The following is a 27,461-nucleotide window of genomic DNA, read 5'->3' as shown; positions in this document are numbered from 1 at the left end:
GGGTCCGATTCTCATTGCCAACTGTGTCCATGTCGACTGTGTCGACATTCGGATAAAAAAACAGTGAAAAACCCATGTCGACCTTCGTGCAATGCGATGTGCGCTCCTGCGGGCATCGCACAGTACAAAAAGTATGTGCAGCATATACTTTTTGTACTGATTTCGGATCGCATTGCACACACATTGCATGATCTAGCCCATAATGTATGCAATTCTCGCAGCGTGTATGGGCACCTTTAGTACCTGCAACATTTTGTGGACACAGCACTGAGATGGTGTATGCATACATGTACATGTACCCGAGATCCTCCATAGGATCGCATGGTGCATAAACTCCCACAATCGGGCTGCAGCTTGTGAAAGGGCGCAAAATTTATGGTTTGCAGGTGGGCGCCGGACACCCTAGCACCGGCCCTGCTCGGCACACTATTTTATTCTCGCACCGCGCTCCGTAGTGAATGGTAGGGCATGAAGTACTGTACCGCCTGTTGGCACGTTTCACGTACAAAAACATGTGAAAGACCCCATGTCCACCTTTTGACTGTCGACCTACCCCCATGTCGACCTAATGCTTAAGTCGACCTACAGTCATGTCGACCTTCTTGCATGTAAACCAACATGCTGGTGACCCAAAGACCATTTCCCGATGAGAGGACACGGTCATTATTATTGCTGTATATAGGGCAGCTGCGTGTGTACTAATTACTGCTAATTACATGTGCATCCCATTAGCCAATTATGGGTGGTACTTATATACCTGGCTCAGTCATTACTCCACATGTCTCTGAGGGAGCCGGGTGTCCTGACTGTGTAAGGTAATGGTGGTGTCCCCATCAGCTTTTATCTTTATGTATATCTGCTTCCCTAACACGGAACTGCACCATCGGGTATATACCTGGGCTACACCTGGTTCCCCAGCACACAGGTACTGCACCATCAGGTATAATACCTGGGCAACACCTGTTCCCCCAGCACACAGGTACTGCACCATCAGGTATATACCTGGGTTACACCTGTTCCCCCAGCACACAGCTGCCCTGACACCGGTACTGCACCATCAGGTATATACCTGGGCTACACCTGGTTCCCCAGCACACAGCTGCCCTGACACAGGTACTGCACCATCAGGTATATACCTGGGCTACACCTGTTCCCCAGCACACAGCTGCCCTGACACAGGTACTGCACCATCAGGTATATACCTGGGCTACACCTGGTTCCCCAGCACACAGCTGCCCTGACACAGGTACTGCACCATCAGGTATATACCTGGGCTACACCTGGTTCCCCAGCACACAGCTGCCCTGACACAGGTACCGCACCATCAGGTATATACCTGGGCTACACCTGTTCCCCAGCACACAGCTGCCCTGACACAGGTAGTGCACCATCAGGTATATACCTGGGCTACACCTGGTTCCCAGCACACAGCTGCCCTGACACAGGTACTGCACCATCAGGTATATACCTGGGCTACACCTGGTTCCCCAGCACACAGCTGCCCTGACACAGGTACTGCACCATCAGGTATATACCTGGGCTACACCTGGTTCCCAGCACACAGCTGCCCTGACACAGGTACTGCACCATCAGGTATATACCTGGGCTACACCTGGTTCCCCAGCACACAGCTGCCCTAACACAGGTACTGCACCATCAGGTATATACCTGGGCTACACCTGGTTCCCCAGCACACAGCTGCCCTGACACAGGTACTGCACCATCAGGTATATACCTGGGCTACACCTGGTTCCCCAGCACACAGCTGCCCTGACACAGGTACTGCACCATCAGGTATATACCTGGGCTACACCTGGTTCCCCAGCACACAGCTGCCCTGACACAGGTACTGCACCATCAGGTATATACCTGGGCTACACCTGGTTCCCAGCACACAGCTGCCCTGACACAGGTACTGCACCATCAGGTATATACCTGGGCTACACCTGGTTCCCCAGCACACAGCTGCCCTGACACAGGTACTGCACCATCAGGTATATACCTGGGCTACACCTGGTTCCCCAGCACACAGCTGCCCTGACACAGGTACTGCACCATCAGGTATATACCTGGGCAACACCTGGTTCCCAAGCACACAGCTTCCCTAACACAGGTACTGCACCATCAGGTATATACCTGGGTTACACCTGGTTCCCAAGCACACAGCTTCCCTAACACAGGTTCTGCACCATCAGGTATATACCTGGGCTACACCTGTTCCCCAGCACAGAGCTTCCCTAACACAGGTACTGCACCATCGGGTATATACCTGGGCTACACCTGTTCCCCCAGCACAGAGCTGCCCTGACACAGGTACTGCACCATCAGGTATATACCTGGGTCACACCTGTTCCCCCAGCACACAGCTGCCCTGACACATGTACTGCACCATCAGGTATATACCTGGGCTACACCTGTTCCCCATCACACAGCTGCCCTGACACAGGTATTGCACCATCAGGTATATACCTGGGCTACGCCTGGTTCCCTAGCACACAGCTGCCCTGACACAGGTACCGCACCATCAGGTATATACCTGGGCTACACCTGTTCCCCATCACACAGCTGCCCTGACACAGGGACTGCACCATCAGGTATATACCTGGGCTACACCTGGTTCCCCAGCACACAGCTGCCCTGACACAGGTACCGCACCATCAGGTATATACCTGGGCTACACCTGGTTCCCCAGCACACAGCTGCCCTGACACAGGTACCGCACCATCAGGTATATACCTGGGCTACACCTGGTTCCCCAGCACACAGCTGCCCTGACACAGGTACCGCACCATCAGGTATATACCTGGGCTACACCTGGTTCCCCAGCACACAGCTGCCCTGACACAGGTACTGCACCATCAGGTATATACCTGGGCTACACCTGGTTCCCCAGCACACAACTGCCCTGACACAGGTAGTGCACCATCCGGTATAATACTTGGGCTACACCTGGTTCCCCAGCACAAAGCTGCCCTGACACAGGTACTGCACCATCAGGTATATACCTGGGCTACACCTGGTTCCCCAGCACACAGCTGCCCTGACACAGGTACTGCACCATCAGGTATATACCTGGGTCACACCTGGTTCCCCAGCACACAGCTGCCCTGACACAGGTACTGCACCATCAGGTATATACCTGGGTCACACCTGTTCCCCCAGCACACAGCTGCCCTGACCCAGGTACTGCACCATCAGGTATATACCTGGGCTACACCTGGTTCCCCAGCACACAGCTGCCCTGACACAGGTACCGCACCATCAGGTATATACCTGGGCTACACCTGGTTCCCCAGCACACAGCTGCCCTGACACAGGTACTGCACCATCAGGTATATACCTGGGCTACACCTGGTTCCCCAGCACACAGCTGCCCGGACACAGGTACTGCACCATCAGGTATATACCTGGGCTACACCTGGTTCCCCAGCACACAGCTGCCCGGACACAGGTACTGCACCATCAGGTATATACGTGGGCTACACCTGGTTCCCAGCACACAGCTGCCCGGACACAGGTACTGCACCATCAGGTATATACCAGGGCTACACCTGGTTCCCCAGCACACAGGTACTGCACCATCAGGTATATACCTGGGCTACACCTGGTTCCTCAGCTCACAGGTACTGCACCATCAGGTATATACCTGGGCTACACCTGGTTCCACAGCACACAGGTACTGCACCATCAGGTATATACCTGGGCTACACCTGTTCCCCCAGCACACAGCTGCCCTGACGCAGGTACTGCACCATCAGGTATATACCTGGGCAACACCTGGTTCCCCAGCACACAGCTGCCCTGACGCAGGTACAGCACCATCAGGTATATACCTGGGCTACACCTGTTCCCCAGCACACAGCTGCCCTGACGCAGGTACTGCACCATCAGGTATATACCTGGGTTACACCTGGTTCCCCGGCACACAGCTGCCCTGACACAGGTAAAGCACCATCAGGTATAATACCCGGGCTACTCCTGGTTCCCAGCACACAGCTCACAGCTGCCCTGACACAGGTACTGCACCATCAGGTATATACCTGGGCTACACCTGGTTCCCAGCACACAGCTGCCCTGACACAGGTACTGCACCATCAGGTATATACCTGGGTTACACCTGGTTCCCAGCACAGAGCTGCCCTGACACAGGTACTGCACCATCAGGTATATACCTGGGTTACACCTGGTTCCCCAGCACACAGGGACTGCACCATCAGGTATATACCTGGGCTACACCTGGTTCCCCAGCACACAGCTGCCCTGACACAGGTACTGCACCATCAGGTATATACCTGGGCTACGCCTGGTTCCCCATCACATAGCTGCCCTGACACAGGTACTGCACCACCAGGTATATACCTGGGCTACACCTGGTTCCCCAGCACACAGCTGCCCTGACACAGGGACTGCAACATCATGTATATACCTGAGCTACACCTGGTTCCCCAGCACACAGCTGCCCTGACACAGGTACTGCAACATCATGTATATACCTGGGCTACACCTGGTTCCCCAGCACACAGCTGCCCTGACACAGGGACTGCAACATCATGTATATACCTGGGCTACACCTGGTTCCCCAGCACACAGCTTCCCTGACACAGGTACCGCACCATCAGGTATATACCTGGGCTACACCTGGTTCCCCAGCACACAGCTGCCCTGACGCAGGTACTGCACCATCAGGTATATACCTGGGCTACACCTGGTTCCCCAGCACACAGCTGCCCTGACGCAGGTACTGCACCATCAGGTATATACCTGGGCTACACCTGGTTCCCCAGCACACAGCTGCCCTGACGCAGGTACTGCACCATCAGGTATATACCTGGGCTACACCTGGTTCCCCAGCACACAGCTGCCCTGACACAGGTACTGCAACATCAGGTATATACCTGGGTCACACATAGACCCCCAGCACACAGGAAATGATCAGCCTGCTGTCAGCAATGTAAGGCTCATATAACAGCTGTCACCTATCATACGGGAATCTGCATTTTATGTCTGACAGTCTATAATGGTGGTGGCCTGACGTGGTTCTAACACTCCATGCTCCTGGAGGCTGATGTGTATGTGACTGGTGGGTTGTCCTTACACCCCTGTTCCAGCAACCCCTCTTGCTCCAGGGCTCCTACCTCTTCCCTAGGATGCATGGACCTTCCCATCCTTTTGTTACTAACCCCCATATCTGCCTCTATGCAGCCTGCTGTCCCACCATCCCACAGCCTAAGATCTCACCCCCTATTGTCATACATCCCCGAGATGCCATCTGAGCTGGTAACCGCCCTGGAGGGAATGATCGATATATTCTACAAATACTCCACCCAGGAGGGTGACAAGAACCATCTGAACAGGGGAGAGCTCCAGAACCTGCTGAAGGAGCAGCTGGTCCTTACACAATGGGTGAGACACCACCTGTAGGACCATTGTGTGCTTCCCACTAATGTCTAAGCAGGACACTAACCTCTAACCTTCTCCCTTCCTTTCAGAACGAGAGAGATCCGGCCTACGTGGAAGCTCTCCTGAAATCTCTGGATGAGAACAAAGATGGAAAGGTGTCCTTCCAGGAGTACGTAGATCTTGTCTCTGGCTTCATTTTGGCTTACCATGAATTCTATGACAAATCATGAAGTCTGATGTTCCTGGTGATGTCTATCCTCTGGTGCCACGCTTCTGTGACTGGTGACCATGTATGGTATCCTCTGGTGCCACGCTGTTGTGACTGGTGACCATGTATGGTATCCTCTGGTGCCACGCTTCTGTGACTGGTGACCATGTATGGTATCCTCTGGTGCTACGCTTTTGTATAAATAAAGTGATTTGGAGGATATTTGACCATGTCTTGTTTATAGTACGGAACCTTCATACCTGGGGAGATACAGGAAAGTTGCCCTATAATATTCAGTGTGACAATGATACCGGGTACAGAATGAATGTGGTTGGCTTCTAGGGACACATTCATTTAGAACATGACTGGTGAGTGACTATAAGGTTGGTGTAGTCTCTTGTTAGAACACTGACGGGCACTAGTAGTTCTTGGTTTATACCATTGGGGGCTGGTATAAGAAGCTTGGAGGATGTTGTCCACACACTGACATGTAACCATGCTATAGCAGATCTTAGTGATATTCCTTACTGAGCCACCTAGAACATCCTGGGCAGTAATGATAGTTATCCTCTAGAGGAGATGGACCTCTAGCACAAGGGTACAGGAGCGTTGAGGCTGAGAACCCAACATGACGCATCTGTCTAGGAAGTAGGGGAGTGTTCTACTGACCCAGCAATATATCCCAGCATGCCCTGCCACAACTGTGCTATCTGGCCATTGTGGGTACAAAATGTAACTTACCAGAGCGGGGTCTGTTGTCTTACCCCTGATTCCGGCTCTGTGAGAAAGCTCTTCCAGCTATTTATTGTACGCCTGGCATCCCGGATCTGCAGCCCCTCCAGGGATAGCGAAGTTAGTGTTTACCTAACAAACAAAACATACCTGGATTGTGAGAACTACCTCCTGTCATACACAGGTGCACTCCTGCCATACACAGAGCCAGATTAAGGTCTAAATCATGGGTCCTCAAACTGCGGCCATCCAGATGTTGCCACAGTTTTAACACTCCCTTATAGCAAAACTGTGGCAAGGCATGCTGGGATTTGTAGTTTCACAACATCTGGAGGGCTGCAGTTTGAGGATACTGTACTTGCTTCTTACACATTATGCCACAAGGAATGAGACAAACTTCACACTATGGCACACAGATGGAGTCAAAATTCACGTTATGCCACAAAGATTAAAGCAAAATTCACATTATGCCACATCGATTGAGCCAAAATACACACTATACCAGGCATGTCCAAACAGTGGCCCTCCAGCTGTTGTGAAACTACACGTCCCAGCATGCCTTGACATAGTTTTAGCATTCCCTAATTGCAAAACTGTGGCATTGCATGATGGGGCTTGTAGTTTCACAGCTGGAGGGCCATAGTTTGGACATGCCTGCACTATACCAAACAGATTGAGCAATAATGCACAATATGCTTCATAAATAGGGGCATTGCGCGCCAAAGGCGCACATTAAAAATTTACACCATAATGCCCTCTACATGTTAAGCCTCACACCATCATCTCCATTATGTATTATGCCAAACACCATAATGCCTATTAAAAATTATGCTACATAAGTGTTGCTTACCTAAATGCTCATTGCCAGGGGTTCCATGCTCATTGCCATGTGGGATTACATGCTCATTGCCAAGGGGGAATACATGCTTGCGGTAACTGGGGGACAGTCGCCGCCGGGCACAAATGACAGCTATTAACAGCTGGGCAGAGAGCAGGGGGCTGCCAGGCTGTATTCTGAGCACTGCATATCCCGGCTATTTGAAATAATACCCCTTTCATACCAGAAAATGCAGGGAATATGATCCCAGGATCATGCAGGGACATTCTCAGACTGGCCCCTTTTACACCAGCCTAGTCCCTGCATTTTCTGGTGTGAGGGGGAGAGAAAACAACCCCCGCCCCCTTTTAAACAACCAGCTATATCTTCGGAACCAACTGACCCATTTACATGTAGCCTTCGAATGATTTTGGTCCCGTGAAACTGGGCCGTTTGGTTCCAGAGAAATCTGTCCTCAAACAACATGAACAGCCATGAAATTACATTTCAGAAATGAAAAAAAAACAAATAGTTTTACCCGCAATATCTCTAGAACCAATGAACCCATATGGACCAGGTATCAGATTGAAGGACCAGCATTTTGGGTTCGACTGAGATCAACCTCGAGTTTCTGTGATGCCGGAGGGGGAACTGGCAGCCGTTGGAATCGGGTGGAGGTCGGAATTAGCGGGTCCCATGTTATCCTATAGGGAAAACGTTCCAGGTTTGCCTGGCAGTATCTCCGGATCCTGGGGGGCTAGCAACGCAGGGCTGGTCTCGTTGGAAAGCTTTGACCCTCAGCTACAAAATGGGCCTATTTGGAGAGTGGGCCTGGAGCAATAGCTCCATCAGGCCCATTGTTAATCCGGTTCTGGCCATACACGGGTGCACTCCGGCTTCCCGCCATACACAGGTGCACTCCTGCCTCCCGCCATACACAGGTGCACTCCTGCCTTCCGCCATACACAGGTGCACTCCTGCCTCCCGCCATACACAGGTGCACTCCTGCCTCCCGCCATACACAGGTGCACTCCTGCCTCCCGCCATACACAGGTTCGCTAACAGACTACAGGACACTAACCCCCGCTATAGGGGTGTCATAAGAGGGGAGGAGGCCCATGTGCAGCTTCCTCCAGCCAGGCCCCTTCCTCTCTGCTGGGAGCCTAGTACCTGCACCCTACAGCGCATGTGTGAACATTTGGGGGGTAGGGGACAATAGGGAGATGAGGTGTAGCAGGGTTGGTAGTGACATCTACCACTTTCACTGTGTACCTCATTCTGTCCATGTCAGGCCGAGCAGTGCATGTATGTTCAGCAGTGGTAGGGATCCTTCTAACCAGTATCAGGACCCCATTTCTGTGGCAGAGCCCGGCTTCCTCCCCCTGCTGAACGGAGCTATGGGACAGAAGTATATGATATGAAGGGGGAACTTTACTAAAGGAAATTTGTAAAAAATAGGTGTATTTATATCCAGAAATACACTTATTTTTGACATTTACTATCCCAAAAATGCGGCTATTCGTATTGATAGCACATCAATACGAATACGAATTGCCATATTTACGGTATAGTAAATGTAAAAAATAACTATTTCTGGATACAGATACACCTATTTTTTTTACAAATTTCCTTTAATAAATTTCCTCCGAAATATCATCTGTGTATTAAGGCTGCCATACACCATAGCGGTTGCATCTGCTGTTACCCCCACTACGCGTAGCTCTGACCAGGAGGGGGGGCTAGTAGACATTGAGATAAATGGGGAAATGTAATACAATGTATCAATGTGCCGATCACTTGGAAGCTATGGTGTTTGCTCTGTAAATCAGAGGTTCCCAACCTTTTTCTCTCCCGTACCCCTTGATTAGGCTTGTCATTTATGAGTACCCCTCCTCTCAATATGAAATATCCACAGACCTTATGAGTGGAAGCGCCTGGTATGCGTGTCCCTATGTAAGGAGTAGTGTGCGGTCAGGAATTGGGCCCCCTGTGTCTGGCCAATGGCTGTGTAATATCTCCGGGGTTCCCGCTAATGCTTGTAGGATTAATGCTGCTGCTTCCTCTCCCCGTGTCAGCGCAGGACAGGTGACCGCTGATGTGAGGGCAGTGCCGGTAGCTTTCAGGGGATTGCTGGCCGGGCCAAAGCACGACGAGACGCCGATGATGGACTCAGAAGTGATGTAATGCGGATCATCTCCATGGCAATGTTACACCTCTTCCACCATCAGGAGACTTCTACCATTACCTATATTATTTACAAGTACCCCTGACTTGTCTGCAGCGCACCCCAGGTTGGGAACCACTGGTGTTAATGATTGTCCCTTTAAACCAGTGGTCAGGGAACTCGGTCCTCATTACCCCACACATGTTTTGCTGGTAACCCAGCAGGTGCTCAGGTGTACTAATTACTCACACATTTTATAAGCTCCGAAGGTGGAGTTAATTATTTCACTTGTGATTCTGTGAGTAGACCTGCAAAACATGCCCTGCGTGGGGTAACGAGGACCGAGTTCCCTGACCACTGCTTTAAATAAACCTCAGAGATGGACTAGCGTCCTGCACCTCCAGCAAGCTCAGTGTGTAGAGGAGAGGGATGGGCTGCGGGCAGTAGGAGAAGTTCTTCTTGGGGTGCAGAGAACCCTCACACCATCCCTGCCTTTGTGGCATTAGATCTCCAGATTCAGCATCCTCCCGGCGGCAGGGAACGTAGCCACATGCAATAAATCACCTGTGAATAGGCTGCATGAGGTGCTGCCGCCTGGGACGGCTCACAGAAGATCAGATTGTCAGACACTGAAGATGGAGCCGTGTATGGTCACCTTTACAGATTATTAGAGTTCTCTACATTTCTTAGGACATCGGAGGCTCGCTGGGCATTATGACCTTTATTTTGGTGGAGGAGAGACGGTGCCATGGTGGAACAATGGTGGCCCTCTGGTCTCCCCTTCACAGGGGGATAGGAAGAGGGGAAGGGGTCTGTATTCAGCATAAATTCCCTCCCCCGCTGAGTGCTGTAGATTCTAGCACTGCGCAGCTCTCAGCAGAAAGCATGGGAGAACATGGGCACAGGGTGTGAGATGTTAACACCCCCGACAGGGGGCCTATGTGCACCGCACCAATTACAGATGCCCCCACAAAGCTTTAAGTGTGGCCCAAGGGATTATGCGGGCAATATGCACCAGTGTACTCATTACCCACTGACATTTCCCAAGTCATCTGTTAGCTGCACTCATTACCCCCTGATCATAGGCGTGGTGGGTGCCAAGGGTGCACAGGCACGTCTTAATGATGCCCCTCCACCCGCACATGATTTCAGCCATTGTCAGCTCTATCTGGTAAACACCACCCGCCACCTCTTTCCCTTTTTCAGAAGCTGGCCAGATGCTGCCCACTGCCTCCTTCCCTCCTCCACCCAGCAGCTGCTACTTTGTCCCTCCTCCACCCAGCATGCGCTCTGTACCCCCTCCATCTGTCACTCCCCTCCCCTCTTCCTGGCAGTGGGAGCTCCATCCCCCTTCCGCCAAGCAGTGAAAGCTCCATCCCCCGTCCACCCAGCAGTGGCAGCTTTGTCCCCACTCCCCGCAGGAGTGGCAGCTAGCTCTCCCCTCCCTCCATGGTCAGCTCCGTCCCATATACACTGTGTACATAGCACTATGTGGGCATTGTGTGTGGCACTATTGGGGGGTAATATGCGTTGGGGCATTCTGTGTGGCAGCAGTGCTGCTACTGCAGGCACTATGTGGACATTGTGTGTGGCACTATTGGGGGGCAATATGCGTGGGGCATTCTGTGTGGAAGCAGTGCTGCTACTGCAGGCATTATGTGTAAGCGGTACTGCTACTGGCGGCATAATATGTGTACAGAGGAGGTGGAACCTGGTCAGAGACGCTCCCCTCTGCTGGATCCCCAGCCATCCGGCAACTGAAGTTCATGTTAAACAAATAAATCAGGACCCAGGATAAGCAGACAGGCGGGAAGTGGTGCCTCAGAGTCTCTGCCACATACAGACCATGAGCCCTTCCAAAAATGGATGGCACCATAGAGGAGACAGATGCTAGAGGTCTGCCTGCACCTATACCATCCGTCAGGGCACCCAGCACTACCCGGAAATGCTGATTCGGCAAGCACTGGCACGGTGTGTGCCTGCATTCCAGAGCAAGGAGGCGAGCAAGCATGTAATCCCTCCTGGCAATGAGCATGTAATCCCTGACAACAAGCATGTAGGCACTTATATGGCACATGTAATGGCCATTATGGTGTGTAATGAGCAATATGTGTGTGGATTAACATAAAATGGGCATTGCAGAATGTGGAATAATGTGTAATAGGCTCTTTAGTGTGGGGCACAATATGTAATGGGCAGTACAGTGTGTGGCACAATGTGTAATGGGCATTAAAGAGTACATTTTTTGCACACTGTCCCTGTTTGTGGTGGGGATTCATTTTGCAGTGCATATACCAGTAGTGCATGCAGGGGGGGTTTCTGAGTACCCAGAAACCCCCCCCAGGAGTTTAAGGACTCTCAACTGAAAGCTGAGGGTCCCCTCTTTCCATGGGTCTAAGAATTGTAAAAATTGGCCACTGGGAACCGGAGATATCTGACTTCAAATCAGTGGTCCCTATCCAAGCCTGTTAATTGTTATTTCCAGTCAGATATTTCAGGTTCTTTCTGACTGTTTTTCTGAGGGTATTTTCCAAAAGCTGGGACTCTCCCCCTTTGAAGGACACTAGTAGCTTGTCTCTACTGTTCCCAAAACCAGAGATATCAGCCTTCCAGCAACTGGTTACTGCTCCAGCTCCACACACCTGGTATGTAGTTTTATAGTATCGTTGGCAGATTGCTCTGCCTCCTGAACTCTGAACCTCTAGTCCCCAATATCATTTGGTAGGTGGGATTCTCTAGTTTTTCAATTAAAATCTAAGAAATCCATTTCCGGGAACTGGAGATATCTGCAGTCAAGCAAGCTGTCCTCCCACCAGAAAATTATGAATATTAAGCCCACTCCACTATACACCCCTCATCTGCATATTAAACATCCTCTACCACCCTGGAAGTTATGTATCAGGGCCCCTTCATTCAGCCCAATACCCCCTTCTCCCACCATCTGTGCAGTAAAGGGGTAATTAGTGGAAATGACTGATCCAGGCCCTACATGCTGAGCGGTTGATATAATACCCCCTACCACTAGTGGGACATCAAAGCTTCCTCTACCACTGGAGGATCGGTAGGGGCCCCAATACATTGCTATGCCCAGGGGTCTACACTGCTGTTGACGCCCATGTGTGTGAAATATATATAGTCCAGGGGGTTCATTAAAGAACCAGGCCGGCACTCAGGGCCTTATTCGAGTTCACTCTTTCAGACAAAATCCTTCTTATGCAGCCCACACACGCGCCGATGCCAGCGGTGCGATGCTATACGATGGGGTGCGCGCTCCCGCGGCACCTCATCGCACAGTACAAAAAGTATGTGCTGCACATACTTTTTGTACCTGCTTTTTCTAGCACAGCATCGCATCGCATGCACATCGTATGCACAAGGCATACGATGCGATGCTGTGTGTGCTAGTTCAGCCCACAACGCACGCTGGAATCGGTGCGTGTGTGGGCTACATTAGATGGACAAAACCATGTGCACTGCAGGGGGGCAGATGTAACTTGTGCAGATCTAATTAGATTTGGGTGGGGTTTTACTTCAAAGTGAGATCTATATTGCAGTGTTAAAATAAAGCAGCCAGTATTTACCCTGCAAAGAATCACCAAATCTATTTCTATCTGCACATGTTACACCTGCCCCCCTGCAGTGCACATGGTTTTGTCCATCTAAGAAGGATTTTGTCAGAAAGAGCGAACTCGAATAAGGCCCTCAGGGAGACTGTTCAATGAAATAAAGATACTACACCATTCAGGCAACCACACGCCCGAATGGTGTAGTATCTTTATTTCATTGAACAGTCTCCCTGAGTGCCGGCCTGGTTCTTTAATGAACCCCCTGGACGATATATGATTTTCTGGCAGGGTCACCGGGAGCAATTGGTCATCTATCCGAGTGCCGAACTTGGGGCAAAATTTAAAAAATATATATATATTTTTTTTCAAATATATATTTGGTCTATCTATAATACTGTAACTGACCAGGCATATACTGGGTCACCTAGGTGTCCATCTCCATGCTTTGCTCCGCCCCTCTGGAAACCCCCTTCTGAAAATCCTGCGTTTGCCACTGTATACATCATGGATGACAATGGTACACCCCCTTAGAGAATGGGCTGCACACACCTATGTCCGACACATTTCCCAGGTCACCCAGCAGAAGCACCTGCTAATATCTCACTTGTGCATCTGTGCTGAGAACGGGAAAACATGCAGTTAGGAATCCTTGGGGTCTGAGTTATGGAACCACAGCTGCATATAATAACCCTGTAATCAGATTCATTATACCCACATCCCCAATTACAGGCCGGCTCCCACCCATCCCCCGGTACACTGCTCCCGTCCTGTATAACATCTGCAAATCATGACCGACACAGAAACACTGTTACATTATGTTTATTCAGACAGATGTGGCCCCTGGGGACATCAGATACGTGGCGGCCTAGCATGGTGGAAAGCTATCAGCAAGCTGGACACCAGCGTTACAAACTCCTTGAAGTCCACCCGGCCGTCTCTGTTCTCATCCAGGCCTTCCATGACCTTGTTCACATATGACGCGTCCTTCATACCCTGTCAGAGGGAGCGAGATGGTTACACCAGTCCAGGACACCTCGTGTATTAGCTACACCTACAGATAAGGGACCGGGTGGGGGTCCTATGTAAGAAGCCTTAGAACCTTACATTCAGTTACAGGGCTGCAGGTAACCAGGGCAGGGTCACAATAAGCAGCCCCTGGGTGTGGGCATCACCCGTGGGGTTCTTATTCCTGTGGTATACAGGTTCCTCATCTCCCACCAGGCGATGGTACAGACAACACGTTACTGAACATGCCCCAATGCCCCCACAGTGCAGGACCCCCCCCCAGAGCAGTAGAGAACTTACAGGATCTGCCACTATGATAACCCTAGAATCCCACAGTCGGGGTTCCCCTGCTTTATGTGCTGGACACTAACACACCCCAAGTGACCCCACACTAGAGGGGTCTCACCTGTATGGCGTCCCCCAGCTGGTCCGCCAGTAGTATCCTCAGCTCCCCCCTAGTCAGAGCTTCCTCCAGTGAGAACTGGTGAAAGACGTCAATCAATCGATTAATGTAGGATTCCAACTCTGTAGTCGCCATCTCTGGGCCGTGGCTGGGTGGTCGGAGCTCAGCGGTGTGGTACAATATCTAGAAGGGGGAACACGGAACAAGACATCTCCTGTAAGGGATAGATATTCACAGAGACCCCGGGAGAGATAACCGGCACAGGAGGATATACTGGAGGCAGTTACAACATAAAACCGGATTCAGAACTGTTTGCAAAGATGCCATTTTCGCAGATGGACAAAACCATGCTGCACTGCAGGTGGGGCAGATGTAACAGGTGCCAACAGAGTTAGATCTGGATGGGTTATATTGTTTCTGTGCAGAGTAAATATTGGCTGCTTTAGTCTTACACGCAGTGGCGTAACTATGAAAATAGTGCCCCCCCCCCCAGTAAAGATAGCAAATGCCCCACCACCCATGCCCCTGTACTGTGACGGGAGCCACAGATTTTGTATGCGGTCCTGTCTCCCCTCCTGCTGGTATGAAAACGGAACATTACAAAATGTTCTCCCCAATACAGCAGACAGTTTCAGAACACTCTGCTTTATGGGGGCGGACATTTAATGATGGTCCATTTTCATTTAAGCAGAAGCCAGGGGAGCCGGGACCACTGCGCAGACAGGTAAGTCCTGTCCACAGACGAACAGCATTACAATATCCCCACAGACCCCCGACACCTGTACTCACACAGTGCCCCCCGCGACAATTGTTACACCACTGCTTAAACCAAACTTCCCAATGTGACCATCTCCAGAAAGGACACATTACGCTGCTCCTGCACTTCCCTCTTCATGTATGATTGCCATCACCTGTGGCGACACCTTTCTTATCAATTAACCTGTTTAGCACAGGTGATGGCAATCATACATTAAGAGGGAAGTGCAGGAGCAGAGCAACGTGTCCTCCTGGAGAGGGTCATGTTGGGAGGTATGCTTAAACTACAATTTATATTTCAGTTTAAACACACCCCACCGAAAACACACACTATGCACCTGTTACATCTGCCCCCCCAACATAATTTCTCCATCTGCAAAAGTTACACGCAGAAAACATTCCAAGTGGAACCACAAATACCAGCCTGCCCAGCAGCCCCATTACCTTACACAGTCAGGACACCCAGCTCCCTCAGATGCATGTGGGGTAATGACTGAGCCAGGTATATAAGTACCACCCATAATTGGCTAATGGGACGCACATGTAATTAGCAGTAATTAGTGCACACGCAGCTGCCCTATATACAACAATAATAATGGCCGTGTCCTCTCAGCAGGAATATAAATGCTGCTTATATATAATAACAGTGATAAGGAGGAGACAAGTCTATTTATGGCCACGCGCTGTCTGTGGTACACAGAGGAATAATCGGCAGCCATGTATATATTGTGGTCACATGACCAGATTACAGGTCACATGGGCTGCTCAGAAGCCGGTCAGCGACACAAAGCAAATGTGACCCAAAACATGCCGCTGCGTCGCCCCTTGTGTGCCGTCACTTGTATATGTGTGTATGACAGACTGGCGGGTGAGCGCGGTCTCTGCGGGCGTTACAATACATAACAGGAATGGAATACTGACATGCATTAAGGTCGACATGCAGGAAGGTCGACAGGGTCATTAGGTCGACACAAGCATTAGGTCGACATGGGGGTAGGTCAACAGTCAAAAGGTTGACTTGGGGTTTTTCCCATTTTGTTTGTCCTGAATGTTGACACAGTTGACATGGACACTGAAACATAGCACCGCGTCCCCTCCATGGCTCGCTGCGCTCTCCATACTTCGGGCACGGTGCCTCGCTACACTCGGCACACTATTTTATTCTCGCACCGCGCTCCGTAGCGAATGGTAGGGCATGAAGTACTGTACCGCCTGTTGGCACATTTCACGTACAAAAACATGTGACAGACCCCATGTCCACCTTGTGACTGTCGACCTACCCCCATGTCGACCTAATGCTTAAGTCGACCTACAGCCGTGTTGACCGTCCTGCATGTTGACCTAAATGCATGTAAACCAACATGCTGGTGACCCAAAGACCATTTCCCGATGAGAGGACACGGACATTATTATTGCTGTATATAGGGCAGCTGTGTGTGTACTAATTACTGCTAATTACATGTGCATCCCATTAGCCAATTATGGGTGGTACTTATATACCAGGCTCAGTCATTACCCCACATGTCTCTGAGGGAGCCGGGTGTCCTGACTGTATAAGGTAATGGTGGTTTCCCCATCAGCTTTTATCTTAATGGTGTCATTTATAGCTGCTTCCCTAACACAGATACAGCACCATCAGGTATATACCTGGGCTACACCTGATCCCCAGCACACAGCTGCCCTGACACAGGTACGGCACCATCAGGTATATACCTGGGCTACACCTGTTCCCCCAGCACAGAGCTGCCCTGACACAGGTACAGCACCATCAGGTATATACCTGGGCTACACCTGGTTCCCCAGCACACAGCTGCCCTGACACAGGTACTGCACCATCAGGTATATACCTGGGCTACACCTGGTTCCCCAGCACACAGCTTCCCTAGCACAGGTACTGCACCATCAGGTATATACCTGAGCTACACCTGTTCCCCAGCACACAACTGCCCTGACACAGGTACAGCACCATCAGGTATATACCTGGGCTACACCTGGTTCCCAGCACACAGCTGCCCTGACACAGGTACAGCACCATCAGGTATATACCTGGGCTACACCTGGTTCCCCAGCACACAGCTGCCCTGACACCGGTACTGCACCATCAGGTATATACCTGGGCTACACCTGTTCCCCCAGCACACAGCTGCCCTGACACAGGTACTGCACCATCAGGTATATACCTGGGCTACTTATAAAGAACAAAAAAGGAGGTTGGTAGAGATAGGAGGGTGCACTCATGTAGGTTGACCCGCTATTGAAAAATAATTACTAAAAATTAACTTTTTGCTAATATGTTGTTAAAGAGTGCTAACGTACTCTCATCGATAGTTCATATCTTGTGATAAAGATAGAAAATTGTGTTTTAAAATGATAGGGCTTTAGGATACTGATAATCATATGTGAGGACCCAGCTATTTTCCTCATATATTTTTTTTCCTTTTTTATGTATTCATTGTATATTTTCAATACTTCCTGTATTTTCTATATGTTCCCCTTATTTCTAAGATATTCCCTCAGAGTGGAATTGGTTCTATGTTGGTAAATTGTATGCTGTTACTTTCTAGTTCTTTGCTCTCTGCAATTTGTTATGTTGCAATTGTGCTTTTGTACTATTTAGGCAGAATATTCTGACACTGTATCACCTTAGGTTGGTAATTGTATTTATCCTAGTTGTTACTTCTCAACTTCAGTAATTATACCAACCTTCTTTGGTGGTTGTCATCAATTGCATGTATGATATTTAGGCAAATCTATTTATCTTAGATGCTTTATGGTCCGTGTTCAGGGACCATTCATACAATTTACCACTGCTGTGTGTTAATGTTCTATGCAAACTTTCCTACCATATATGGAGTTTGTATGGCAGGAATACCTCTGTTCAGGGACAATATCTAAAAACTGTGTGTCCCCACCAGCGGCTGCGAGACGCCAACTTATTTACCTTAATTTTTTTTATGGAAATAGTGACTGCTATTTCGTCAGTATTTTACACGCTAATATTGCTTGACATGGGAACATGCATTTCTATTGATTCATGCATTATTCAAAACATGTCATCAGAGTGTTCCTATATCGTGCGCCGATGCGCATTTCACCAGGATTTCCGGCTTCTTCAGGGCAAGCTGGGAAGGTATTTATTCGATTCCCCTAGTTACTGTTACTAGGAGACATATCTTTGAAATATAATCTGTTTTGCTTCTTGTGGTTCTCAGGTATTTTGATTCCTTATAATACAACAAAATGGTGTTCCAAAAGGCGCTGTAATCTCCTCTTTTCCAAGTATACGATATTTCTATCACCAATGGGATCGATCTAGACTCCCTCGTATCGTATACTTGGAAAAGAGGAGATTACAGCGCCTTTTGGAACACCATTTTGTTGTATTGCTTATGTGTTAAGATTTGGGAATCTTAAGGTGTATCCTTAGGCTGCAGTGATCTGGGCGCAGTCATTATTTTCATTTTTTGTGTTTATTTTGATTCCTTGTTTACTTACTCATTATTAAATATATTATTGGCATCCTTACTTCTCTTTATTGTGATTTTTGATGTTCTTAATTTATTTTATTCTTTGTCGGAGATAGGAGGTTTAAAGTAGCCACTTGTATGTGTTTGAGGATATTCGACTTTTTTCCTCTCTCCCTTGAGTTTTGTTTCTAATTTTTCAACATTTTATTATTCATATATTGCATGATAATTTAAACTATTTTGTTTATTTCGTTTTTAATTTGTATTACTATTTTGCAATTTTTATTTTTTGGTACTTGTTTCCTAGCACGGCGCCCGCGATTTTGATTGTATTGATCGCGGCCGCGAAAATCACGTGCCAACCAAATTGCATGCGATGCACGCAATTTTTTTCATTTGAATCAATGTAATTTGGTCCCTGAGACCAAATTTAACATTGATTCCAATGTAAAAAGCCCCCAAAACCTCCATTTTCACTGCAAATCCCCCCCCCCCCCTCATGGGTGAAATGGTCCCCCATTAACGCCACCCCACTATTGACGCCAACCCGAAGCGTGCTCCGACCTTTTCATACCCCCACTATCCACGTCGGTGTGGAGTTGATTTTCTAAAGTGTGGCAAGCACAGCGAGCATAACTTCACAGGTATACACGTCCCCTCGCGGGGCTCGCCACACTTTATATAAAATCAGCTCCATGCCGACGTGGATAGTGGGGATATGAAAAGGTTGGACGCGTACCGCTGCGCTTGGGTTGGCGTCAATAGTGGGGTGGCGTTAACCATAGTGAATACCCATGAGGGGCCATATACAATCAAAAAAAGGGCACAATGGCCCTTTTTACATTGTCTCCCTTTTTTTTTTTTTTTTTTTTTTTTTTTTTTTTTTTTTTTTAATACATATAGTTGTTTGTATTACTAGCTGACCTGCCCGGCGTTTCCCGGGAAAGCCTTGGGTTTTTTTATTTCCAAAATTGCTGAAAAATGTCCTCTTACAGTATGCTGTGCCAAAGACCTAAGATTGTAATTCATTAAAGATTCCACCATGATGTTAGAATGTGTCAATGACGGCAATGAAATCAGGTGTGCTTGAAACACAACGCTCCTGAGGAGTTGATAACGTGTGTGTTAATGAATTCCACATCCACTCCTGAGATTTAGCACCTATGACATACACTCCAACATCTGAGGGTCAGAAATTGGTACAAAATCAAAAAGGGACATGGCCACACCTCCATTTCTATACTTTCAATGGTACAGTTTCTAGGGTGTGTAATTACAGGCGCTGAGTGCTTGGAGACCGGGGTGGGCGTTACTTACCACGCCATAATTAATAGAAAATTCACTGCTTCCTGCCACTGCCGCTCCCCTCACCGAACCTGCCTGTAGCTGTCTCTGAGGTCTGGAAATTTGTAAAGCACATGCACTGGCCATCTCTACCAAACAGTGGGGCAGCCCCTTAGTGTGGGAGCAGGTCCAGGGGCCTGGCCACATGACGTCATGATGCAACGCACGCTACCTGTACTGCAATGCACCACTGGGAATGGGTGCAATGGGCCAAATTCTTCCCTACACCCACCCGGCCAATCCAGCCATCGCAATGATCAATGGGTGTATTGATAAGGTTTGGAGTGTAAGAAGTTGAATAACAATGAGATAAAGATTTGCCATGTTAAAGTGTACAATTTACTCAATAAATCGTGACAATAAATATAAGTGTACATAGAAGTACAATCAAGAAATGAAAGTAGGATTAAGAAATTAATTCTGATTCAAACTGATAAATGTTTGGATGGGGGTGGGTTGCGAAACAAATCTACAGGTGGGGGGTATGGATATTGTGGGCATAATTGGTGTTTGGTACACCTACAGGGGGTCCTCAATTGATGGGATTTTTCACTTCGGTGTCACCATAGTGGGATTCCAAATTAAGGGGTCCAGGTGGTTTTTTAGGGACACTTTACAATCCCATAGGTCTCTTCTCCTTGAGCCTATGGTCTCCCTTAATGATAGTCAATCACTGAGGGAGACTGTAGGCTCCAGGAGAAGAGACCAACAGGATTGTAGAGGGGTCCCTAAAAGACCACCTGAACCCAAATTGGAAATCATCCCCCCCCCCCCCCCACGGTGACACTGTAGTGAAAATTTCTGTACTCTTTACCTAGAACGGCAGGCATTATAATGGCATGCGATGCCCGCGATTTTATGTAGAAAAGCATGTTAATATGTATATTGCGTCGGTCGCATCGCATGCGACCAAAAAATCGCATTCGATGTGATTTTACATAGGGAACAATGTTAAATGGCCCAATTGGCGCCCGAAGTGTGACATGCGGATACCTTCACAGGTATCCGCGCCCGCTCGCCACACTTTCTATTCTCAACTCCACGCCGACGTGGATAGTGGGGGTATGAAAAGGTCGGAGGACGCCTACCGCCGCCCCTCACGGGCTCGCTGCGCTCGCCACGTTTCAAGTTGACGTTGATGGGGGGGGGGGGGGGCCATTTCGCACTTCAGCCTGGCTATTTGTGGTCTGTGGGCCATTTAACATTTGTTTCCTATGTAAAAATGCGGTGATCGCATGCGTTTTTTTTTTTTTTTTTTTTTTGTACTTCTATGTACACATATTTATTCACGGTTTATTGAGTAAATTGTACACTATAACGTGACAAATCTTCATCTGTCTTATTCTTCAACTTCTTACACTCATAACATTCAAACAAATGCATGCAGCGCTCATGCCCATCGACCAAACATTATCTATGAACCAAAAGAGTCTGGGAAACCCTTAAGGCAGAGCAGCGCCTAACATCCAACTGACTAACAGGGTGAGTGCAGTGTACCCACTTTGTACTGATCAATGGGTGCTTTGGCAGGACAAAATTTCTCAGTGCAACCGGCCGGGGAGCGCAGTGACAGGCTGGAGGACTGGAGAGATGGATGATGGAAAAAACAGTACATTAGGTACAGTTTTATTTGCCAGCACAGACTGTTAAATGGCAAATTCTTTATGTGTTCTGTGTGTTGTAGTGGTTGTGTTTGTATGCATAGGCGTGCGCACGGGGGGTGCCGGGGGTGCACAGGCACCTCCTAAAGACCGGCGACCCCCCCCGCACGATTGCTGCTCCTCCTTTAGAACAGCACCAGCAGTGACGATGCGGCTGGCTGCTGAGCGGAGTAGTGCAGCCGCGTATTGTAGTCCCCGCTGCTGGCCGCCCGCCCACCCACCTGTATCCTGTATACAGCATCCTGCAGCCTCCTTCATGTCCGCGTACATCCTCCGTTGATTGGTGTCACGCTGCTGTCGATGTGCAGGAGCTCAACAGCAGGGGGACGTGCACGGACACGTGCATTCTTTGCTTCCTGGTGACAGAATCGCCCACCATACTGTCCCTCTCCTGGAGGTGTGCGGGACGCTGCTGGAGGGTGAGTGTGCCCGAGATGGCCACCAGGGAGCCGGCATGTTTTCTGAAGCTGCGGGGGGCGTGGGGACTCGCTAAGATTAAGCTGGTCCTAGGAATAGGCAAATGCCGGTTCAGGGTTTGATTGTGCCACCAGAAAAATCTGTCTCAGATAATCCCTTTCAGGTCCCGCTCAAATGATCCCCATCTGACATAGTTCCGCAACTGTGATTATGTCTGAGACTTCGTCTCTTGGCACACTGCGTCTCCCCAGGGCATGTAATTTCCCCCCCCCCCCCCCCCCCTGGGCAATGAGCATGTAATCCATCCCCCCCCCCCCCCCCAGGGACATGAGCATGTAATCCTCCCTGGGCAACGAGCACATAATCCCCTTGGGCAACAAGCATGTAACCCCCCTTGGGCAACAAGCATGAAATCCCCCATGGCAACGAGCATGAATCCCCTGTTATCAAGCATGTAACTCCTAGCAATGAGCATGTAGGTAAGCATTATGCGGCATAATATGTAATAGGCGTTATGGTGTATGGCATAATGTGTAAGGGCATCACATGTGTCAGTGTGTAGTGGGCATTACAGTGTGTGGCATAATGTTTAATGGGCATCACAGTGTGTGGCATATTGTGTAATGGGCATCAGTGTGAGGCGCAATGTGTAATGGCATCACGGTGTGAGGTGCAACGTGTAATGGGCATTACGGTGTATGACATAACGTGTAAAGGGCATTACGGCATGTGGTATACTATGTTATGGGTGTGTGACGTGTAATACGGTGTCAATTTTTGTGCTCTCCTTCGGTGCACACTGTATCTATTGTCCATGTTTTTCAAAAATGTGTTAAGTCCTGGCATAATGTGTAATGGGCATTATGGTGTGTGGCATTATGTGGAATGGGCATTATGGTGTGTGGAATGGGCATTATGGTGTGTAGCATTATTTGGAATGGGAAACATGGTCTGTGGCATTGTGTAATAGGCATTATAGTTTCTAGTGTGTGGGGGGGAATTATTAATTCTGAAGTGTATATACATAAAGAAGTCACCTTCTATTTAGTTTACATTGATGCCCAGTAGGCGGGGATGGAAATGCCCAGTAGGCATGATGGACACGCCCCTCTAATGGTGCACCCCCTAATAAAATGGGCTGCGCACGCCTATGGTTGTATGTATCTGTCCAATGCGTAAGTGTGAGGTATGCTATGTATACACAGTGTGTGTTGTGTCTTTGTGTATCTGTGCAATGTTTGTTTAAGTGTGTTGTACTGGTTTTTGGGTGAGTGTTGTGCTGTTAGAGGTATGTTATGTGTGTATGAATCTGCACAATGTGTAAGTGCGTAAGGTGTGGTATGCATCTGGTGTGTTATGTGTGTTTTGTTGTGTATCCGTCCAATGTGTGAGGTGCGCTACGTATATATATATATGTGTGTGTTGTGCTATGTGGGGTTAAATGGTTTTGGGTCACACCTGGTTTCCAGCTCAGGTACCGCCCCTCTGCTGGTTCCCCAGCACACAGCTGCCCTGACACCAGTACCGCCACATCAGGTATATACCTGGGCTACACCTGTTCCCCCAGCACACAGCTGCCCTGACACCAGTACCGCCACATCAGGTATATACCTGGGCTACACCTGGTTCCCCAGCACACAGCTGCCCTGACACCAGTACCGCCCCATCAGGTATATACCTGGGCTACACCTGGTTCCCCAGCACACAGCTGCCCTGACACCAGTACCGCCCCATCAGGTATATACCTGGGTTACACCTGGTTCCCCAGTACACAGCTGCCTTGACACAGGTACTGCACCATCAGGTATATACCTGGGCTACACCTGGTTCCCCAGCACACAGCTGCCCTGACACCGGTACCGCCCCATCAGGTATATACCTGGGTTACACCTGGTTCCCCAGTACACAGCTGCCACAGGTACAGCCAGGGCTGCCAAGAGAAATCCTGGGCCCCGGTACAACAGTGTCACGGGGCCCCCCTGGAGTGGCGAGCTACAGAAAAGAGGTGTGGCCATTAAAAGGATATAGGGGTGTGTACCACACCATATACCCTTTATGCAACACAATAGTAGACTCCTTATACTTGCCCCTTACACATTATGCTACACAGAATGAGACAAAATTCACATGGAATGTCGTAAAATTCACATTATGCCACATGGAATGACACAAAATTCACATTATGCCACACAGGTTGTGCCAAAATTCAGGGACAGTGAGAGCAGAGCCGAATTTCCCATTAGGCACGTGCCTAGGGGCGGCACATGTTTGGGGGCGGCACTTGGATGCCTGTGATGGTACTGTCAGTACAAAGTGTACCAATAACTGCAAAATATCCACTGTACTGTACCGTATTCCATCTTAAATAGAGTGTAAATGGATAGGACATGCAGATACTGCCCCTATAAACTGTCCTACTAAGTAATATGTATACATAATAAAAGAATGTCAGTTAGTGGCTTTTTTAAATAAATCCATTATATTGGCTATTATCAAATGAGGGCTTATAAGTAATCAATAAAAATAATATAATTATACAGGGGGTGGCGTTATTGTTGTGCCTAGGGGCGCCGTTATCCCTAAATCCGCCCCTGAGTGAGAGGAATGGTGGGGATGCAGGGAGAGAGATGGCGGGGACAAAGGTGCATAGAGCGGGATGGCGGGGACGCAGGCACAGAGACAAATTAGGTCTAGAAGGTCATTTCTATGTAAGGGATGGCAACAGAAATCTTGGGGCCGGTACACCAATATCACTGGGATTGAAAAATGCTCAATCCCGGGATTGGCATCCCTAAAAGAAAATTGCCCCCTGTGCCCCCACACTGACTTACTTTTTCTGAGCTGCGGAGGGGGGCAGGCGGTCGCAGTGCAGAGGCAGGCATCGGGTAGACATGTGCGACGTGGGAGGCCCGGCGGCAAGCAGGTTCTGGCGTAGGGTATGATGTGGGAGGCCCGGCGGCGAGCAGGTTCCGGCTTCGGGTATGATGTGGGAGGCCCGGCGGCGAGCAGGTTCCGGCTTCGGGTATGATGTGGGAGGCCCGGCGGCGAGCAGGTTCCGGCGTCGGGTATGATGTGGGAGGCCCGGCGGCGAGCAGGTTCCGGCTTCGGGTATGATGTGGGAGGCCCGGCGGCGAGCAGGTTCCGGCGTCGGGTATGATGTGGGAGGCCCGGCGGCAAGCAGGTTCCGGCGCTGGTGGTCAGCGTTGCGGCCTGCGCAGCGTGACCTTTGATCGAGACACGCAGCGCAGGCCGCACGCCGGGTCGGGAACAGCCGGGCAGTGTCTGAGCGAGCGATACATTATGCCACACACCGCCATTTCTCTGAAACATGATGCAGCTCACCACAATGCCTATGATACTATGCTGCACACTGTAATGCCCCTGACACATTATGCCACACATTGCAATGCCCCTCACACCTAATGCATACCTCCCAACTTTGGCAGTGGAGAAAGGAATATATTTGCGTACCAGAGGCAATATTTTTGGGCGCCGTTTTGTCGCTGTGAGGGCATGGCCAGTGCTGTGTGAACTGCTGGCCATGCCCTCAGCCTCCCTGCCTGCCTCCCTCATTAGACGCATGCAGTGTCTAATTCCCGCAGGACCGTCCCAAAAAAATGGGATGTCACACAAGTCGATACACACTGACTTTGCCACACCACATTGCCCCCCACAGTAAGGCTTTTAATAAATTATAAATTACCTGCTTGTTGCCAAGGGGGTTAATGTCCTTTGCCAGGGGTTCTTGCTCGTTGCCAAGGGGGGGTTAATGTGCGTTACCAGGGGTTCTTGCTCGTTGCCAAGGGGGGTTAATGTGCGTTGCCAGGGGTTCTTGCTCATTGCCAAGGGGGGTTAATGTGCGTTGCCAGGGGTTATTGCTCGTTGCCAAGGGGGGTTAATGTGCATTGCCAGGGGTTATTGCTTGTTTCCAACGGGTTTATATTTGTTCCCAGGGGTTAATGCTCATTGCCAAGGGGGGTTAATGTCCGTTTCCAGGGGTTCTTGCTCGTTGCCAAGGGGGGTTTATTGTCCATTGCCAGGGGTTCTTGCTCATTGCCAAGGGGTTAATATGCGTTGCAAGGGGTTATTGAATGTTGCCAAGGGGTTAATATTTTTTGCCAGGGGTTAATGCTCGTTGCCAAGGGGGATTTCCATTGGCAGGGGTTCTAGCTCGTTGCCAAGGGGTTAATATGTGCCCGTGTGTCCGACGACCCACCCATCAGCTGCAGCTGCCCCTGCTTTACCCTGCCATTCCCTGCGCACAGAGAGACAGACGCTAGAAGTCATTTTTCACTTCCAGCATCTCTGACAGGGAGCACAGCCCGGCAGCGTTACCAGGAAGTGCAGAGAGGTGAACTATGACTTCTAGCGTATGTCTCTCCGTGTGCAGGGGAAGAACAGGGGAAGGCAGGGGCAGCCGCAGCTGACGGGCGGGTGGCCGGACACATGGGTGGCCGGACACATGGGCGTGCTTGTCCTTGTCATCCCGGCGCACCCGCAGCCCAATAAATATTTTTTTTAAAGTGTGTGTCCGCCGGACCCGGGGCCCCCTGGCAGGCCCGGGCCCAGGTAAAATGTACCCGCCCCCCCTGCCTCTCGGCGGCCCTGGGTACAGCACCATCAGGTATAAACCTTGGCTACACATGGTTCCCCAGCACACCAGCAATTGTCAGCCTGCTATCAGCAATGTAAGGCTCATATGAAAGCTGTCGCCTATCATACTGGAATCTGCATTTTATGTCTGACAGTCTATAATGGTGGTGGCCTGACGTGGTTCTAACACTCCATGCTCCTGGAGGCTGATGTGCATGTGACTGGTGGGTTGTCCTTACACCCCTGTTCCAGTAACACCTCTTGCTCCAGGGCTCCTACCTCTTCCCTAGGATGCATGGACCTTCCCATCCTTATGTTACTAACCCCCATATCTGTCTCTATGCAGCCTGCTGTCCCACCATCCCACAGCCTAAGCTCTCACCCCCTATTGTCATACATCCCCGAGATGCCATCTGAGCTGGTAACCGCCCTGGAGGGAATGATCGATATATTCTACAAATACTCCACCCAGGATGGTGACAAGAACCATCTGACCAGGGGAGAGCTCCAGAACCTGCTGAAGGAGCAGCTGGTCCTTACACAATGGGTGAGACACCACCTGTAGGACCATTGTGTGCTTCCCACTAATGTCTAAGCAGGACACTAACCTCTAACCTTCTCCCTTCCTTTCAGAACGAGAGAGATCCGGCCTACGTGGAAGCTCTCCTGAAATCTCTGGATGAGGATAAAGATGGAAAGGTGTCCTTCCAGGAGTACGTAGATCTTGTCTCTGGCTTCATTTTGGCTTACCATGAATTCTATGACAAATCATGAAGTCTGTTCTTGGTGATGTCTATCCTATGGTGCCACGCTTCTGTGACTGCTGACCATGTATGGTATCCTCTGGTGCTACGCTTCTGTGACCAGTGACCATGTGTGGTATGCTGTGGTGCTACGCTTTTGTATAAATAAAGTGATTTGGAGGAGA

At 49.7% G+C, this 27,461-nt stretch overlaps 3 protein-coding genes across 3 annotated transcripts; 2 read left to right on the top strand and 1 right to left on the bottom strand.

Moving 5' to 3' along the window:
• Nucleotides 1-783: 783 nt before the first annotated feature.
• LOC146007317 (protein S100-A1-like) lies at nt 784-5,828 on the top strand. The gene is made up of 3 exons (XM_083145661.1): nt 784-815; nt 5,203-5,403; nt 5,490-5,828. The coding sequence occupies exons 2-3, from the start codon at nt 5,263-5,265 to the stop codon at nt 5,628-5,630; spliced, it is 282 nt and encodes a 93-aa protein (XP_083001787.1). The 5' UTR covers nt 784-815; nt 5,203-5,262; the 3' UTR covers nt 5,631-5,828.
• LOC146007318 (protein S100-A1-like) lies at nt 799-27,461 on the top strand. Its single transcript, XM_083145662.1, has 3 exons — nt 799-810; nt 26,880-27,080; nt 27,167-27,461. The coding sequence occupies exons 2-3, from the start codon at nt 26,940-26,942 to the stop codon at nt 27,305-27,307; spliced, it is 282 nt and encodes a 93-aa protein (XP_083001788.1). The 5' UTR covers nt 799-810; nt 26,880-26,939; the 3' UTR covers nt 27,308-27,461.
• Nucleotides 13,691-15,527, bottom strand: LOC146007316 (protein S100-A12-like). The gene is made up of 3 exons (XM_083145660.1): nt 15,501-15,527; nt 14,299-14,478; nt 13,691-13,880 (listed from the first exon to the last, which is right to left on the bottom strand). Exons 2-3 carry the CDS (start codon nt 14,428-14,430, stop codon nt 13,737-13,739), a joined length of 276 nt encoding a protein of 91 aa, XP_083001786.1. The 5' UTR covers nt 14,431-14,478; nt 15,501-15,527; the 3' UTR covers nt 13,691-13,736.

Source organism: Crinia signifera, chromosome 6 (assembly GCF_055691185.1).
Source record: "Crinia signifera chromosome 6, ASM5569118v1, whole genome shotgun sequence".
NCBI classification, from domain to species: domain Eukaryota; kingdom Metazoa; phylum Chordata; class Amphibia; order Anura; family Myobatrachidae; genus Crinia; species Crinia signifera.
Note: the sequence above shows the minus strand (reverse complement) of the source record. Positions and strands in the feature narration are given on the sequence as shown.

Bases quoted from the DNA above. Each gene is read 5' to 3' on its own strand.
- LOC146007318 (XM_083145662.1), top strand. From the start codon at position 26,940: ATGCCATCTGAGCTGGTAACCGCCCTGGAGGGAATGATCGATATATTC. The intron at 27,081-27,166 runs GTGAGACACCAC...CCTTCCTTTCAG, and splicing joins AGCTGGTCCTTACACAATGG to AACGAGAGAGATCCGGCCTA.
- LOC146007317 (XM_083145661.1), top strand. From the start codon at position 5,263: ATGCCATCTGAGCTGGTAACCGCCCTGGAGGGAATGATCGATATATTC. The intron at 5,404-5,489 runs GTGAGACACCAC...CCTTCCTTTCAG, and splicing joins AGCTGGTCCTTACACAATGG to AACGAGAGAGATCCGGCCTA.
- LOC146007316 (XM_083145660.1), bottom strand. From the start codon at position 14,430: ATGGCGACTACAGAGTTGGAATCCTACATTAATCGATTGATTGACGTC. The intron at 13,881-14,298 runs GTGAGACCCCTC...TCCCTCTGACAG, and splicing joins AGCTGGGGGACGCCATACAG to GGTATGAAGGACGCGTCATA.